Source organism: Rhineura floridana, chromosome 14, assembly GCF_030035675.1.
Source record: "Rhineura floridana isolate rRhiFlo1 chromosome 14, rRhiFlo1.hap2, whole genome shotgun sequence".
Taxonomy (NCBI): domain Eukaryota; kingdom Metazoa; phylum Chordata; class Lepidosauria; order Squamata; family Rhineuridae; genus Rhineura; species Rhineura floridana.
Window position 1 is genome coordinate 2,686,642 of NC_084493.1, and position 17,049 is coordinate 2,703,690.

The following is a 17,049-nucleotide window of genomic DNA, read 5'->3' on the forward strand; positions in this document are numbered from 1 at the left end:
TTGGGTGTGCAAGCATGAGCACATGGAGATGAATGCTTCAGCATTATGGAAACCAGTTAAGGTTTACCACAAACATCTGTGGAATGCTAAGGCATACCCAGAGGTGGCAGGTGCCGAACTATAAAAAGGATGTTTTCAACACAAGTCCAAAATAAGCTGACTTTCCAACATTTAAAAAGATGCACCTGGAAACAGTAATAACTATTAAGGTCCTTTTATGTAGTGCCTGATCTTTGATCCAAGCACAATATGGGCTCGTAAGAACATTAGAAGAGCCTACTGGATCAGATTAAAGGGGGGCCACCTAGTCCAGCATCCTATTCTTACAGTGGCCAACCAGATGCCCACTGCGGGAAGCCCACAAGAAGAACTGGAGCTCAACAACGTTTTCCCCACATGCAATTCCCAGGAGCTGGAATGGTCTCGTTTCCATTTCACATTGTTTTGATACCTTATTTTTACAGCACACTAGACTTAGGCAGTGATTCACAATGGCCTGGGTTGGACTATCATCTCTCTTATAATTAAGTTGAAATATGCATCAGCCCCTCCCCTCCTCCCCTCGCATGACCGGCAATTAAACCAGAACATCTCTAGCTAGCCATAGTTTTCTGTTCCATCTGAACTGGGAACAATGGTGACCAGTTCAGAGCAAGCTGGAATCTTAGGCCATGGTTGGAAGTTGGTTTCATACCTTCGCTTGTCCTCAAGCTGGTAGCCATAGTTTTCAGGGAAGCGACGATTAATGAGAGACTTAAGGGCCAATTGCATGGGCAAAAAGCTTGGGAATATCTTGGCCTAATAAGCAGAGATGCAAACATCTGAACGCAACCAGGCCTTCACATTCACATGCACCTTCGCACGCTCTCTCTCTCTCATATATATCCTTACATAGAATCTCACTACCTTGTGAGTAATTGTGCAACAGTGGGGTTTTGGTTACACAATGTTGAATACAACCTTCTGTCCCTGTTGGATTCATAAAAAACAAATTTAGGAAATTTCAGGACACATGATTAGAATAATGGGAGAACATGCACCAACTAATGTGAAGAGTATTCTTGAGAAGTGGATTGTTAATCTATTAAATAAAATAAAGTGCGACAACTTCCCTGTTTGTGAAAACGGATATCCAGATTTTGCACTGCAAGAACACCTACAGTCTTTTGCCTTGTGGGATTCCCATTCCCTTTTGCACCAATCACTTCACCAACTGCTTTTTGGAGTTACCTTTACAGAAGCTTTTTCTTAAAACAGTTCACATCGTTGGGATGCATACATACAGAACATTTACCCAGAAGAAAATGGCTTCCATAACCATGCAAGACTTGGGGTCTTACCTCCTGCTGTGAACTGACATTGGGACCTTTTTTATTTTATCTTATCAGGATTTATAAACCACTATGCATTCAAACGATGTCGGTGAGAGGTACAAAATAAAAAGCATAAAACATACTAATCCTAAAATAATGTTAAAACGAAGCCCTCAAGGATTAAAAAACATGCTGTGAATGGATTATTTTGGGAATGTTTGGGGCTTGCTTCACTTCTAGAAAGAGAGCATTGCAGAGAACTGGTGCCACAACACCAGAAGCACATGCTCAAGACACAGCACATTTTACTGTAGGGGCACCATCAAAAAAAATCTCCAACCACTGATTTAAGCGTCCAGAGAGATGCAGGGGAAGAGGGGATTCTTGGATACTCTGATTCAGAACCATATAGGTCTTCATGCACAAGTAATAAAACCTTGAATCTAGCCGGTAGCAAGTTGGCAGGCGAGTGACTCTCCTCTCGGTGCCCCATCCCTCAATTTGTGGAAGATACTAACCAACTTCATAAGGCTGTTTTTAAGGATGAAGACAGTGTGCATAGAGGTCCTTTGCAGTATTTCAGCACCAGGAAAAAAGGAACACACAATAATTATCTTTGAACATAGTTTCTGGGAGTCACACTACACTGGGAAAATTATACCCTGTAAATGAATGTTACAAAGCTGTAAGCCAGCCATGACCAACCTGGTGCCCTCCAGATGTTTTGGAATACAACTCCCATTAGCCCCAAGTGTTCCAGTCCAAAACATCTGTGGGGCACCAGCAGCTGTAAATTGATCAGTCCTTCCTGACCCTCTTCCCAATGTAAGGTGCCCTGAACCTGAAAGACCATTCTTTCAACCCCAAAAAGTGGCAATCCCCAAAATGTTGCACAACGCTTCTTCCAACCTTTTCCTTCCAGCGGCTGTGTGGTGCCAAAGCCAAGAGGGGCACAAGTTGAAGAGCCCTGGGACATAAAGACATTGCAACATGTAGTGATGTGAAGGCCCAGGGGAAGACCGGAAAAACATTTCTCCCCCTTTTCAGGGAAAAAAATGGAAAACCTGGGAAAAACTCACCCCCCCCATTTTTCCAGGGGGGTTTCCTTCAGCTTTTTTCCAGGGCTTCACCTCTCTAGCACCATGTCCAGGATGTGCAACACACACAGTTGTAAAGGTACCACTCTTCTCTTTCTGGGCCGTCGTGGTTTGCAATGTTCCAACATACTCAAGAGGTCATAACCCAGCAGCAGAGCGCACAGGCAATGCTTCAACGCCAAAGGTTCCAGCTCCAATCCACGGCATCCACAACCTTCTCTCACAGGAAAGGCTGCAGCACTTGGGGCTTTTTAGTTTAGAGAAAAGGTGAGTCAGAGGCGACATCACAGAGGTGTGTAAAACAATGCATGGCGTGGAGAAAGGGGAGAGAGAGAAGTTTTTATCCCTCTCTCATAACGCTAGAACTCGTGGACATCCAATGAAGCTGAATGCTGGAAGATTCAGGACAGACAAAAAAAAGTCCTCCTTCACACAGCACATAGTTAAGCTATGGAACTCACTCCCACAAGAGGCAGTGACGGCCACCAACTTGGATGGCTTTAAAGGAGGATTAGACAAATTCATAGGGAATAAGGCTCTCGGTGATGACTGCGATGGCTGTGCTCTCAACATCACTGTCAGAGGCAGAGGGAATTATAAGTGGGCAGAGTTGCTGCTGCACTCGGATCCTGCTTGCGGGCTTCTGGTTGGCCACTGGGAGAAAAGGACGCTGGGCTAGATGGTCCGCTGGCCTGATCCAGCAAGCTCTTCTTACGGTTACAGTTAACAAGTATCTCCTTTAGCAAGACTGGCAAAAGGCTTCCATGATCAGTGGCAGCCTCTGAATCCCAGTGGCTGGGCAACTATTGCCCTCATATCCTGCTTGTGGGCTTCCCAGAAACATCTGGCTGCCCACTATGGGAAACAGAATGCTGCACTAGATGGCTCTTCGACCTGCCCAGAAGGGCTCTCTCCATGTCCTAACATGGGATAACCCTCAGGCATCTCATGAAGTGCAGTGTAGCCTGTGAAAGCTTACGTCTTGGTATATGCATTAAGGGCTGTATCCAACGTTTTCTGTCTGCCAGCCCAAGGGCCCTTGCACTAGTAGCAAGCAAGTTTTAATGTTGTGCAATGGAGGAATTCAACACAACCATCACACTAGCAGAAACTGAGTGTGTGCCAAAGTCAACAGCAACACGCTTATGCATTCTCTCGCATGTAGAACATTTTGCAAGCAGAATAAGTATACAGTTAAGTGACTTTAACTTAGTGCCAGATTGCAGACAACCCCATTGCCTTTCAAGGTGCAAACAAACTCTTAGCTATTTTTGTTGCAAGAGACTAACACAACTACCTCTCTGGAAACTGTATGTTCTTAGTGCCCTTCTGTGCCCAAGATCCTGGAGAACTGTTGCGAGTCAAAATAGACTATACTGGATCCATCCGTGATCTGACTCAGTATAAGGTGGATTCGTATGTTCTTACCTCTTACACAAGTAGTAAAGTGACCCTAAGTACACCCACACTAATCCCTCAACTGCTTGAAAGCACCTGCCTCGTATTAGGTTCAAAAATACAAGTTTTCTATGATTTGTAGATCATACAAGTAAAACTGGACTGAACGCATGCATTTGCTGAAGTTCCTGGAGGCAAGCCTTATCCGGACATCCAAATTCTGCAAGTACGACTGTGGTTCCTTGCCGTCTGCTACCTTCACTGCCAATCAACACAAACTCCTTTGAACTGGAATGTCCCCCTTTCTTTAAATCCAACTCATCAAAGCAGGCAAGGACTACATGTTTATATGGACAATCCAGAAGTCCTGCAAAAATAAGGAGCCAACGCGACTGCAGATTTTGTGCACAATTCCACAATGGAAATGCTGCATGTCCCACCAGGTATATAAGCACAGGCAAGTCTAGACACACCTCCTGTCTGCTTCATCAGTATTTGGACTCAAGAGAGTTCAAGTAGTTATGAAGGACGTTTTGGGGAATTTTAGGTCCCCAGAGGGATGGTGTCAACTGGGACAGGGCTGGGGATCAGAAGCTGTTCCTGATAAATTATTTTTAAAATATTACAAATTTGCATTAATTGCTTTATGATGATGATGTTCCTTCAAGTCGACTACGACTTATGGCGACCCAATGAATCAGCGACCTCCAAGAGCATCTGTCATGAACCGCCCTGTTCAGATCTTGTAAGTTCAGGTCTGTGGCTTCCTTTATGGAATTCATCCATCTCTTGTTCGGCCTTCCTCTTTTTCTACTCCCTTCTGTTTTCCCCAGCATTATTCATTGCTTATTGGATTATTTGTTTTTGCCTTACTTATATACTATTGTGTTTATTAACATGATTATATTGATGGAAATGTTATTTGCTCGTTTTAAATTCTTTGTTATTATTGTAAGCAGTTTTGAGATCACCATTGTTGTTGGGAAAGTGGCATACAAATATAAAAGCAACGCGCTGTTGTTTGGGCTGCTCTCTTGTATGAACCAACTGTGCTCCTGTAACGCACAGCAGAAATTCCATGAGAGATAAGTCAATACAGAAAAGGTTCTGTAGGGTTACATGCCACATGCTCACACTGGAAATATTTCAAATTTCGGGTAATTCACCAAGGGGTAGGGGAAGAACTATTCTGCAAAACTGCCTTCTTACTGTAGAAATTAATATGGTTGCTGTTGTCCTGTGTTTACAACTGCTATCATTCTTACAAGTAACTCTCAAGTTCCACTTTTAAACACAGACAGCAAGCATTTCATCAGACTTCATTACTCCTGCATTGTTATACGTTATCCCACTTTAATTATCTAACCACAGAAGTCAATAGAATGACTCGGAGGACCAGTTACAGTGAAAGTAAAGCAAAAAACACTCCCGGCAATTCCCAAAGCACAGTGATTTATTTTTAAGCAAGTAGGCCCATTGTGTTCATAAAGAACTACACCCAAATCTTTGGAGAACATTTGTTCCTTAAAACAAAAATGACCAGTCACTGCAATACATAAGATTTCTTTATATTGCAGACACACACACCCCTCCATCTTCCACAGAAGCCAAGATCACTATGATGAAACTTCAAGAACAAATTTTAACCCTGCAAGCCAACACTCCTCAGATCCTGGTTCTTAGTCACTGCAGCCCAAATGCTCTGTGGTACTTAAAAGATCCAAATTTCTTATTGTGGAAACTGGTACCCAGCAATACATTCACTGACATTTCACAGGACCCAAGCATATCGTTGGAGGGGACGTTTCTTATTGAAGAAGAACCAACCCCCACTTGTCAAAACAGCAATGGTGTTTAAAAGACAAAAGTGCTCCAGCAAATGTATGTGCTGTCGTGATATTTCCTATCCCGGGCTATGGTCTGAAGGCACATGAGGCCAGCTCCCTGCTGAAGCTAAGCAGGGTCAGGTCTGGTCAGTGCCTGGATGGGAGACCGCCTGGGAACCATATATAAGCCACCTTGGGTTTCAATCATGAAAAGAAAAGGCGGGGTATAAATGTAATAAATAAAATAATAAATAATAATATCCTGGCTCTCAGGATCCGTTTATCACGTTCCTTTAAAATTTAGCTGTCTTCGGTATACTCATGGTATCCTATATTGTTCCTCAACCAGAGTGTGAAGATGCCAGATGGAACCAATGACCTAAGGAGGTGGTGAGGTCTCCAACACTGGAGGCACCCAAGAGGCAGCTGGACAGCCACCTGTCAGGGATGCTTTAAGCTGGGTTCCTGCATTCAGCAGGGGGTTGGACTCGATGGCCTTACAGGCCCCTTCCGATGCTACGATTCTATGGCTCTGTGCCCAAACTCCCCGCTCATATTTTGCATCCGACAAAGAAGCCACCCCCAACTTGTACCTGCTGAAAGTACGGGAAGTTACATAGCTAGAAGCAGGAGAACAAGAGGGCCATAGCTCAAGAGGGCAGCGCATCTGCTTTGCATGCAGAAGGTCCCAGGTTCAATCCCCAATGGCATCTCCAGGGAGAGCTAAGAGAGATTCCCTGCCTGAAATCCTGGAGAGCTGCTGCCAGTCAGTGCAGACAACACTGAGCTAGATGGGCCAGTGATCTGATTCAGCTAAGGCAGGTTCATATATTCCTAATGAGAAGGCAGGGCGAACAGCCTTCAGTCTGGAAGCACCCCAAGTCTTTGAAGTTGCAGACTAAACATCTCTCTCACACCCACACTCTACATATCAAGCTGCTTTGCTGAAACCTGCAACAGTACTTGTAAATTCATAGCCTCTCCAGCCACTGCAGGCAACAATTGAGAAGGAATTGGCCCCATTGGTGGTGAGGGGGCAGAAAGGCCTAGAGAGGCATAAAAAAAGATGAGAAAGTGAAATAGCAAGACAGAAATGTATAGTGACAAAAAAGAAGCGGGTTCCATGGAGGATTAAAGGTGGATCTCCATTTGAAAGAGGATAAATATTGCTCTCTACTATTGCTAAACTGTTTTGTTTATATTTGCTGCCCTGGGCTCCTTTGGGAGAAGAGTAGAACGTAGGTTGTTGCTGTGGTGGTGGTGGTTTATTTATTTATTTATTTATAAACAGGAGCCCAGGGCGGCAAACAAAGCGCTAAAAACACTTTAAAACATCATAAAAACAGGTCTTAAAATACATTAAAACAAAACAGGGTTAAAAACATTAAAAACAACAATTTTAAAACAGGGTTAAAAACATTATTAAAAAAAATATTAAGCAATTCTAACACAGAGGCAGACTGGGATCGGTCTCAACCTAAAAGGCTTGCTGAAAGAGGAAAGTCTTCAAAAGGCGCCGAAAAGATAGCAGAGATGGCGCTGTTGTTGTTGGTTGTGGTGGTGGTGGTGGTGGTTGTGATTATTTTTTTCCAGAAGGGTAGCCATGTTAATGTCTTGCAGCAAAAACAATCAAAGAAGTCTTAAGGCACCTTACAAGACTAACGAATTTATTGTGGCATAAGTTTCTGAGGGCTCAAGCAGCCCACTTTGAAAGATGCATGAGGTGAAATATTAGTTGACTGTATATAAAGGAGAAAACTGTAAGACTGGAGTTCAGTGGCAAGGAGATGCAAAAATTACGGACAGTGATAATTAGAGCTGAAATTTATGTTTTTTGTTTTTAATATGTTTAGTGTTTTTGTCTGCCATCCTGGGCTCCTTCTGGGAGAAAGGGCAGGATATAAATGGAATAAATAAATAAAAGTAAATAAATAACGTTAAATAGGCACACCTTTTACAATAGCAGATTGGTGATAATTTACTTTGCTGAGATGACTGCATTAACACCTGTACAAAGGCCCAGGACCACCCACAATAAAACACTCTTAGATAGCACAGATATCCCAGCATCGATAAGCTAATTAGCACAGGCAGTGTGATAAAAATCCTTGGTCTCCATGTAACCCACAAGCTCTACATTATGTTTTTTATTCCAAAAGCGGAGCACAGCATGCCAAGCACCCAGGGTTGGCGGGTGGAGAGAAACCTGGAATTCATAATTTAAATGTGAGCTCACATTCTGGGTCTCAGAACAAATGCCCGCACTCAGAAGTCTTCTGCACTTTGCTACAATTGGTGGTTTGCGCAATTCTAGTAAAAAAAACAAAGCCACCAAAGTGTATCTTCCAAAGCCTAAAGTCTGCCCGTCCCTGCCCTAGATTAGCAGCCCTGGAGCATCCACAGAGAAGCATCGAGGAAGATGTGATGGAACTGCATCAGAGGTTTGTGTCTGCACAGTTCAGATGAGTAGAAGTTCTATTTTCCTGGGAAGAAAAAGGCACAGGTTTCTCTCCTGGTCTATTCACGCAGACATTCTCAACACAGGAAAGTCAGCACAAGCAACCTTTACCCATTCACATGATGAAATGGCATTGTGAAAGTGTGGAGGCACCTACCCTGTGGAACTCCTTCCCCTTAAATATTAGACAGGCGCCATCTCTGTTATCTTTTCAGCACCTACTGAAGACCTTCCTCTTTCAATAAGCCTTTTAAGCAGAGACTTTATCCCACTTGGCACCTGTGTTGGAATTGCTTTTTAAGATGGTTTTAAATCTTTTTTTTTAAACCCCACAATATGTTTTTAACCTTTTTTAAGATGAAAGCTTTTTAAAAAATGTTTTTAAAGATGTTTTGTTTTAATGTATTTTAAAGTGTTTTTATGATGTTTTAAAGTGTTTTTAGTGCTTTTGTTTGCTGCCCTGGGCTCCTGTTGGGAGGAAGGACAGGATATAAATCAAATAATAAATAAAGTTCCTCTTGTGGTGTAAGTTGTCAAGACTGAGGTGATCAGGGACCTGCTTTGCCATGCAGAAGTGACAAAACTGTTTTCTTCTGCTTCTGTACTAGGATATTATGTTATTAATTTGATATGTTTTAATTGATTGATAGCTTGTTTTATGATGACTTTAAATGTGATAATGCTTGGGTAATCAAATGGAGTTATTGTTGGATTATTATGTCTTGAAATGATTTCAAACTATTGTTATGTTTTTGAAATAATTGCTGTTGATGTAGTGATTTGCATTTTTGCACTATTGTAAGCCACTTTGAGCATATTTATATGGAAAAGTGGCATATAAATTCAAGTTATAAATAAATAATAAAGTCCTCAAGTTCAGCCTCCAGCTTCTCCTGTGGGAAGGTCTCAAGGAGTTCTTGGACAGACACCCCTGGTCAAAGCGAGCAGTACCAAGCTAGATGGACTAATGATTTGACTCCAAAAGTTTCATATTCTAACACAAGCACACCCTTGGATAAAAGTGGTGGAGCATCAGTGGAGGAAACACAGATGCACCCTGCGATCAATTCCAGAAGGCCTCAGAGGCACATTCAGCTCCCCTCCTCCAAGAGATCTTTAGAATCAAGAGCTATGTATGTACTCTGTAGGAAAACATCTGCGCAGCAAATACCTCTGGGCTCCCCAAGAAAGACAGCCTATCCCTAACAGGGGAACAAAACACACACACACACACACACACACCAGGGTCATTGGCCAATTTGAAGGGGGAAGGGAATTCCATCTCAGCCACAAATAGAGTGCTTAGTCAAAACCCCTGACCTTGCCTAAAACTATTCCCCAGACAGCCCTCTCCATGCAGAATGATGCAGAGTAGAAATCACCTGCCTCCTCCCAAAACTTAGCACCAAACTCATTTAGCATTTTTAAAAGCTGGATTAACAATTTACTTGGTGCTACATATACTGCTGCAACCTGCTTTGCCAAACCTACATTTTGAAAAGTGTTCTGCATTTTATAAAGTAATTAAATAAACCGAAATGAAGGGTGCACCAGAAATTCTTCTTGTACAAAGCAACATTTCAATTCTGCATGATCCTCTCAAACCGTGCATCTTCTCAGCGGGCCAGTGCAACAGATGCCTCTTTGTGTGAGCCAGCCACTCCGTACTAAATCATTCTGACAGCCAACACACACATTTACGGGGTGTTAGGAAAGCAAGAGACAAGGACAGAAACAAACGGGGGGGGGGGAGGGAGAGAAAGGAGAGCTATTTCAGAGCTTTCCGGACTGTATGGCATGAACTTTAGCCTTCTTAAAGGAGGAGGAGGGACCAAGAGAAACAGCAATGTTGCCTTATACCTCCAAAGAAAAAATTAAAGCCACCAAACAGCTCAGATTTTCCAGATCAGCAAAACTTCATATGCCAAGCACAGCTCCCACCCCGCAAAGACACTTCTGAAACAAATGAAAGTTTATGCACTTCCAGCTCAGGTGTGCAAACCACGAGTTGCACGACGCTCACGCAATCACACTCAACCACACACGGAATGTAAAGAATGAATGGGGGAAATAACAACAATGATTAATTGTTTGGCCCAAACAAGAGTCCCCACCAGATTCAGTCTAGGTGTTACTGTACTCCTAGTTAGAAAGAGCTACAGCCACTTGGGTACATCAAGAGTTGTGGAAAATACTGTCCTGTTTGTTTCAATACAGTTATTTACATGCAAGCTTTCTGTGCAGAAGGAAGGGAAATACAGGAGTTTGGAGCTAAGAGGAATTAAGCAAGAGATCCCATGCTATTACTTCCTGTATAAGAGAAAACAAACAAAGATTTGGATGCACGTACCCCACCAGAATATTTACAGAATCCCAAATTCGATATGCTTCTTCTGGGCACCTAATCTAAAAATGCTAATTTCGAGAGACCTTAGTCCTGGGCAGCCTGCGCCAACCCGGAGCTCTCCAAATGTTTTGGACTACAATGCCCATCAGCCGCAACATTATGCAGCCATGCCTGTTGCAGCTGAAGATACTTGTAGCCCAAAACACGTCTAGGGCAGCAAGCTGGCAAAGTCTGTTCTTGGGCACGCGTCTCTGTCTTCTGCAACTGCAAGTCCACCCGTACCTCTACTGGCTGCAAGGGAAGATTAGCCCAAACTGCTACACTGGAGCACACCATGAAATCCATCATTCCGTTTCCAACCAGATGCCATCCAGACACTTCTGGGAACCTCACGAGGCAAGAAACCAACACAGGTTTACTAATGAGCATTCAATGCTCAGAGGTACACTGCTCCTGGACAATGAGGTTCTATTTAATTACAGATCAGGAATCAGAGCACGTCTGCCTGGTTCTGACTTTCAGGACTGGGGAGGGATGTGTGTGCCAGGCTTCCTGTATGAGAGCGTGTCTAGCTGGTTGCTGATGTTTATCTGGAAATGAGTCCCCTTAAACTTGCTTCTGATCAGGTGCACCTCATCACACATACCCCTGAACGGGTACTAGTTACTTCCATGAAGGTTTGGGGTTTTTTTTAAAGCACTCTTTCCCTCACACCATGTAAAGGACCCTCCATATGTTGTTGGGACTCAGGTTCCCATCGGTCCTACCCAGCTTGGTCAACAGTCAGGATGACGGGAGTTGGAAATCCAGCAACATCCTGACAGCCACAAGTTCCATGCCAAAGGTCCCCGGTTCAAACCCCAACGGCATCTCTAGGTAGGGCTGGGCACATACCCAATCCGAAATCCTGGAGAGCTGCTGCCAGTCAGTGTAGACAAAACCGAGCTAGACGGATCAATGGTTTGACTCAGTGCAAGGCAGCTAGCTTGCTACGTTCCCAGTCCTTGTTTCACCTGGGAACAATGGAATCTGCCTTATACTGCATCAGGCCTGAGGTCGACCTGGATCAGTATCGCCTACTCCAGGACTTCAGTCAGCGGACGTGCCCAGCCCTTCTTGACCCTGGGGCCTTCAGCACATAAGACAGATGCTCCTTCGCTGAGCTACGGCCCTTTCCTACATGTACATAGACAATGAATGTACGCTTGCAGATAGAGATTCAGTTGCGGCAGGCCTCCTGGGAGGCCTTGATCAAAGCACTCACTCTCATTCCTAGATTGTCAAAACCGATCTACACCTGCCCTCTCAGGGAGGATGGGCGGTTGTGAAGATGGATGAGGTTGAAGGTTAAAAAGCAGTCTTCCCCAACCTGGGGTGGTATTCAATGCTAGTCCTACTCCCAGTAGACCTGCTCCCAGTAAACCTATTTCAACTTAATAAACATGAATAACTTAGGTTATCATACTTTGGACACATCATGAGAAGACATGATTCACTAGAAAAGACAATAATGCTGGGGAAAACAGAAGGGAGTAGAAAAAGAGGAAGGCCAAACAGGAGATGGATCAATTCCATAAAGGAAGCCACAGACCTGAACTTAAAAGATCTGAACAGGGTGGTTCATGACAGATGCTCTTGGAGGTCACTGATTCATAGGGTTGCTATAAGTCGTAATCGACTTGAAGGCACATAACAACAACAAACTTAGGTGCATCCATTTCAACAGGTCTACTCTGAGCTGGGCTTGGTTTTGGATTGCAACTCCCATCAGCCCCAGTCAGCACGGAGGGCACTAGTTTGGGGAAGTGTGCCATAAAGCATTTCAAGGTAGAAGCTGACTTTAATATGTTTATGTTCCATTTACACTTTTATACCATTTTGCAATAAACTGTGAAATGATCCTGATGATTCTGAGGCTTAAAGAACTAGAAAATAAATGGTAGCAGCAAGTTGGGAATTCTTTTAAGGCGCGTTTTAGAAAATGCACATGTTACATGAAGTTACAAAGCAACACACTCCCCCCCCCCGAGAATTCATTTCCAACTTCTCAGACATGCATAAACACTCCATGGTGTGGAGAGGTTTACAAGAACTGACATCAACCAGCCTTTGCCAGCGTGGTGCCCTCCACAAGTTTTGGACTGCAACGTCAAGCAGCCCGAAAATGTCCGGAAGGCACCCCGTTGGCAAAGGTGGCCTACACAGTTTCCTGAAAGGATGCAGGAGACCCTATGCTTTTACAGTGGAGTTATTCACGGAAAAGAAAACGACAAGCCCTTTCATTCAATGGTACCGACGATCAAATCCCATAAAAAAAAAAAAGTTAAGTCGCAGCAGAACCCCTCGCCATGTCTACCCAGAAGTAAGTCCTACTGAATTCAAAGGGGCTTACTCCCAGGAAAGTGGGGCTGGGAAGACTGCAGCCTTTGTATGTTGCATAGGGGCAGGCGAGGCTGCTGCCATTGTTCCACCACCCTGATTTCAAGTGCAAAAGCACGGCTGCAAGAGGCATGCCCCTTTAGCCCCTGGGCTGCTGAGCACACGGCCCGCGTGGTTCCCCGAGGGGCCACAACGTGGTTCAGAGGAGTTGCCCCCGCCGCCGCCATCCCAGCTAGAAGTGAGGATGCAAAAAACCACCTTACCACCAGCGAAAGCGAGCGAGAGAAAAGAGCGGGCGCGCGGGCAGGATCCGAGAGACACCTGCCTCCCCCCGCACCGCTCTCCGGCCCTCTGCCCATGCCCAGAGGCCACCCTCCCGCGCGCGCCTCCGCCTCACCTGGGGATGGTGATGCACTTGGTGTTGACGCTCTGGGTGGTGATGGCCTTCTCCAGCTCGTCCAGCTGCCCGGTCTTCTTGAGCTTCTTCACCAGGCTCTTGACCGCCTTCTCGCACCACTTCTCCTCCTGCCCGTTCTGCTCGCCTTTCTTCCAGCCCAACAGCCGCTTGACGATGGGCGGCGTGAAGGGCAGGATGGACGACATGGCCGCGGTGGGGAGGAGGAGGAGGAGAAGCCCAGAAGCGAGCCCAGGGAAGGACCGCCAGCGGCGGCGAGCGCGGCCAACTTCCCTCGCGTCTCCGAGAACTTCGCGGCGGCCCCAGGCAGGCCCGTCCCGCTCCAGCGAGCCCTGGGCAGCGAGGCGAAGGCACGAAGGCGGCGCGCGTCGAGGTCGCGGCTGGAAGAGGCGGCCGCTGCCGGCCTTGGCCCGGGGACAAAGCCGAGGGCGCCGCCGACGCCGACGCCGCCCGCTCCAAACTTTCTCCCGACTTTTCTCCGCAGGCGCCTCTGGCGGCTGCAGCTGCCGTGCCGAGCTCCGCCTCCTCGCCCTGCCGCCGCCGCCGCTCCTGCGCCTCTGTGCCCTGCGTTGGCTTGCGCGCGCAAAGGCGCGCTCCGGGGCCCGTCTGAGTCGCATGCAAATGCGCCAGCCGCCCACTCCGAAAGCGAGCGAGGGGCGGGACGGAGCGAGGGGAGGCCGCTCGCCTTCTGGACGCTGCGGCTGACGGCTCTTGCGCTCCCCGACCCAGCGCCCGGGACAGACGGCCAGCGGCGCTCGGCCGGTGCAGAAACGGAGCGGGCCCAGAAAAGTTTGGAGCCCCGCGCGGGAAAGAGAGTTCCCCCACCGCAGGATAAGGCCGCAATCCGATACTGTACACACTTACCTAGGAGTAAGTCCCACTGAACCCAGTGAAGCTTACTTCTTATAGGCATGTATTGGAGTGCAGCCTTGGTCAGGAAAGAAAGTGTGGCGCGCCGGTTAGAGTATGGGACTGGGCCCTCCAGGCCAGGGTTCAAATCCCCACTCAGCCACCAAGCTTACTGGGTGACTTTGGGCCAGTCGCTACCTGTTGGCCTAGCCTACTTTACAGGGTTGTTGTGGGGATGAAATGAAGGGGAAGCACCATGTAGACTCATTTGAGCGCTTGGAGGGAAGGCGAGATAGAATGGTAATAAACAAATACATAAATATTAAGGTAAGAACTGTGCCTACTATTGTGCGCACACGCAGACTTTGTGTTCGCGAAGCACCTGGAAGACTGCCCTTGTGACAACCCTGTGAGGCGGGACTCCTGTGGTTTCACTTTTAGTGGATGAGAGGTTGGAAGAGAGTGGCATGACCAAGGCCACACAGCCAGTCCATGGCAGAGGAAGAATTTTAAACTTGCCACGTGTAATTCGACAGCCCTAACCCAGCAACTAATTTTTAATTGAGCAAGGAAGCCCTCCTGGAGAGCCAGCAACATTGACTCCACAGGCACAAAGGACTCTTTAACCCCCTCTTGCCCAGTGTGAACAGCAAAAGAGGCCTTCCCTTTCTGCTCCACCTGCTCGCTTCTATGCCCCTAAGTCCTGGGTCATACACAAGTGCACAGCCCAAGTGCATAATCCAGAGAGGGTCCTCTCAACCCCCCCCCTTTTTAGACTGTAAGAGAGGCAGCTCAAGAGCCTTTTGCCTTTGACTCAGCTTGGGAGAAACTGACCAAGGTGGTTTGTGTGTGTTTATTAACTCCTCTTCAGCTGGAGCTGTCAGAATGGCTTACAAAGAACAAAATGCAATAGCAGAGCTTTCTCCAGCGTGGTGCCTTCCAACTGTTTAGAACTACGACTCCCATCAGCCCCAGCCAGCACAGCTGATGGGAGTTGTAGACCAAAACATCAGCTTGCTGAAGACTACAATAGCACAACAATAAACACATCAGAACTAAATAGTGATCAAATTCCAGCATCTTTTGTGAAAGGAAAGGTGGCGCCAGACAAACCTTGGGAAGAAATTCAAAAAGTGAGGTGCCGTAACTGAAAAGGCCCTGTCTCCATTCACTACTCACCTTACTTTAAATGGCAAGAGGACTGGGAGCAAGGCCTCAAAGACTGATAAACTGAGAGAAAGGCAGAGAAAGGTTTAGCTGTTTCAAACTGATTAAAGGTCTCATATATCTGGTCCCACTTAATGAATATGCTGCTGCATTTTGCACTAACTGCAGTTTCCAGACAGTCAACCCCACATACAACCGAAGAAACATAAGAACGTAAGAAGAGTTGCTGGATCAGGCCAATGGCCTATCTAGTCCAGCATCCTGTTCTCACAGTGGCCAACCAGTGGCCATAATGGGAAGCTCATAAGCAGGACCTGAGTGCAAAGAGCACTCTCCCCTCCTGCAGTTTCCAGCAACTGGTATTCAGAAGCATTCTGCCTCTGCATATGGAGGCAGAGTAGAGCCATCCTGGCTAGTAGCCACTGATAGCCGCCTTGTGCATAAATTGTTATGGAAAGGCGGCATACAAATAAACAGTGATGATGATAATGATGATGATGCCACAGAGACTGCTTGGGTCTCCAAAGACAGGGCTGGATCTAAAAGCACCCAACCCCACCCCCTGACTGCAAACCTGATCTTCAGAAAGAATGGAACCTCTGGACAAAGTACCCACCAACAGCACCTCCATCTTGTCTGGAAGGAGTTTTGTGGGGGATTCCCTCCCCCATCCAGTCCATTGCAGCTTGCAGACAACGATTCAGCACTTCTGTAGCTTCACCAGATGAAAAAGAGAAGTAGAGCCTGGGGTGTCACAGGCATGCTGATGAAAAGCTCTCTCCAAATCCTCAGACAACAGCAGGTGTGTATGTGTCCCTGGGGCTATGTTAGAGGATAGATGGTAGCCAGATTTGGCCCCCTGGACCTCTAATTGCCTATCCCTATTCTGCAGCTAATGGTTAAGAGAGACTCCCATAACAACTCAACATCCTAGACTAGATTTTGACCTCGTTTTCATTCATTTGCTTTGGCCTGACCTGAACTTTACTACAAGGCTACCTGTAACCCTACAGACCTGTCTCCCAAGCCCTAGACAGTATTGCTTTATGGCAAAGTGATTTGGACATTCTCATAGTGGAAAAATTAACAGAAAGGAAAAGGACAGAGTTGTCCTAATTTTACACAGTCTGGATACTTTTTCTGGCATAATAAATAGTCTGCTGCCTTACAGGCTTCCTTCAGGGTTATGCAAATCAAATAATGTAGCCTTTTAAATTATGAGAATAGCTTTTCAGCACCCCCATAGCAAACTACTAGAAGCCAGTCTCTTTAACCCAGATATTTTATTTTCTGATAAATATTAATGTACATCAGTGTCTGTGATTTGAGAGGGAAATTAAAGTGCACCATTCCTCATAGTTCATGTATTGGAAAAGCACATAAAATAAAAATAATATTTCCATGGATAATGTGCCACTTATTTCCATAACAACACCACAAGATCCTAGTAAATGTTTTAATGTGTCTAGGTAATTTCTAAAAGCATCTTACAGGACAATCCTATGCTACAATTATGACAGCTGAGGGGCTTTAGGATTTCCACTGAGCCAGGCATACCAATGGCATGACAGCTACGCTGGCAAAATTTCCCCCAAATACCAGTGGAAATAATACAGCAATGGAATGGCTGAAACAGTGGAAATGTGGGCAACACAGGGGAAGGCAGCATACTGTAGGCCTGGAGTATGGATGGGAGAGAATTTTGATTCAATTTGCATGCAAAGTCGACGCTATCAAATCTGCACATTCCAAAACAATATGAAATCTGAAATACAGCCATCCTTTGAAATTCTTGCTTGT

General features: G+C 45.8%; 1 protein-coding gene across 3 annotated transcripts in view; it reads right to left on the reverse strand.

Annotated features, from left to right (window-relative positions):
- Positions 1-13,861, reverse strand: part of SMAD3 (SMAD family member 3) — a 69,259-nt gene extending 55,398 nt beyond the window's left edge. For 2 of the 3 annotated variants that reach the window (XR_009758935.1, XM_061594965.1), the window contains exon 1: positions 13,216-13,861. Coding sequence is in view for 2 of the 3 variants with exons in the window: in XM_061594965.1 (XP_061450949.1) it covers positions 13,216-13,850 (635 nt within the window). In the remaining variant the exon portion in view is untranslated. The remainder of the gene's footprint in view (positions 1-13,215) is intronic. The other variant, XM_061594966.1, reaches the window with a different exon arrangement.
- Positions 13,862-17,049: the final 3,188 nt, after the last annotated feature.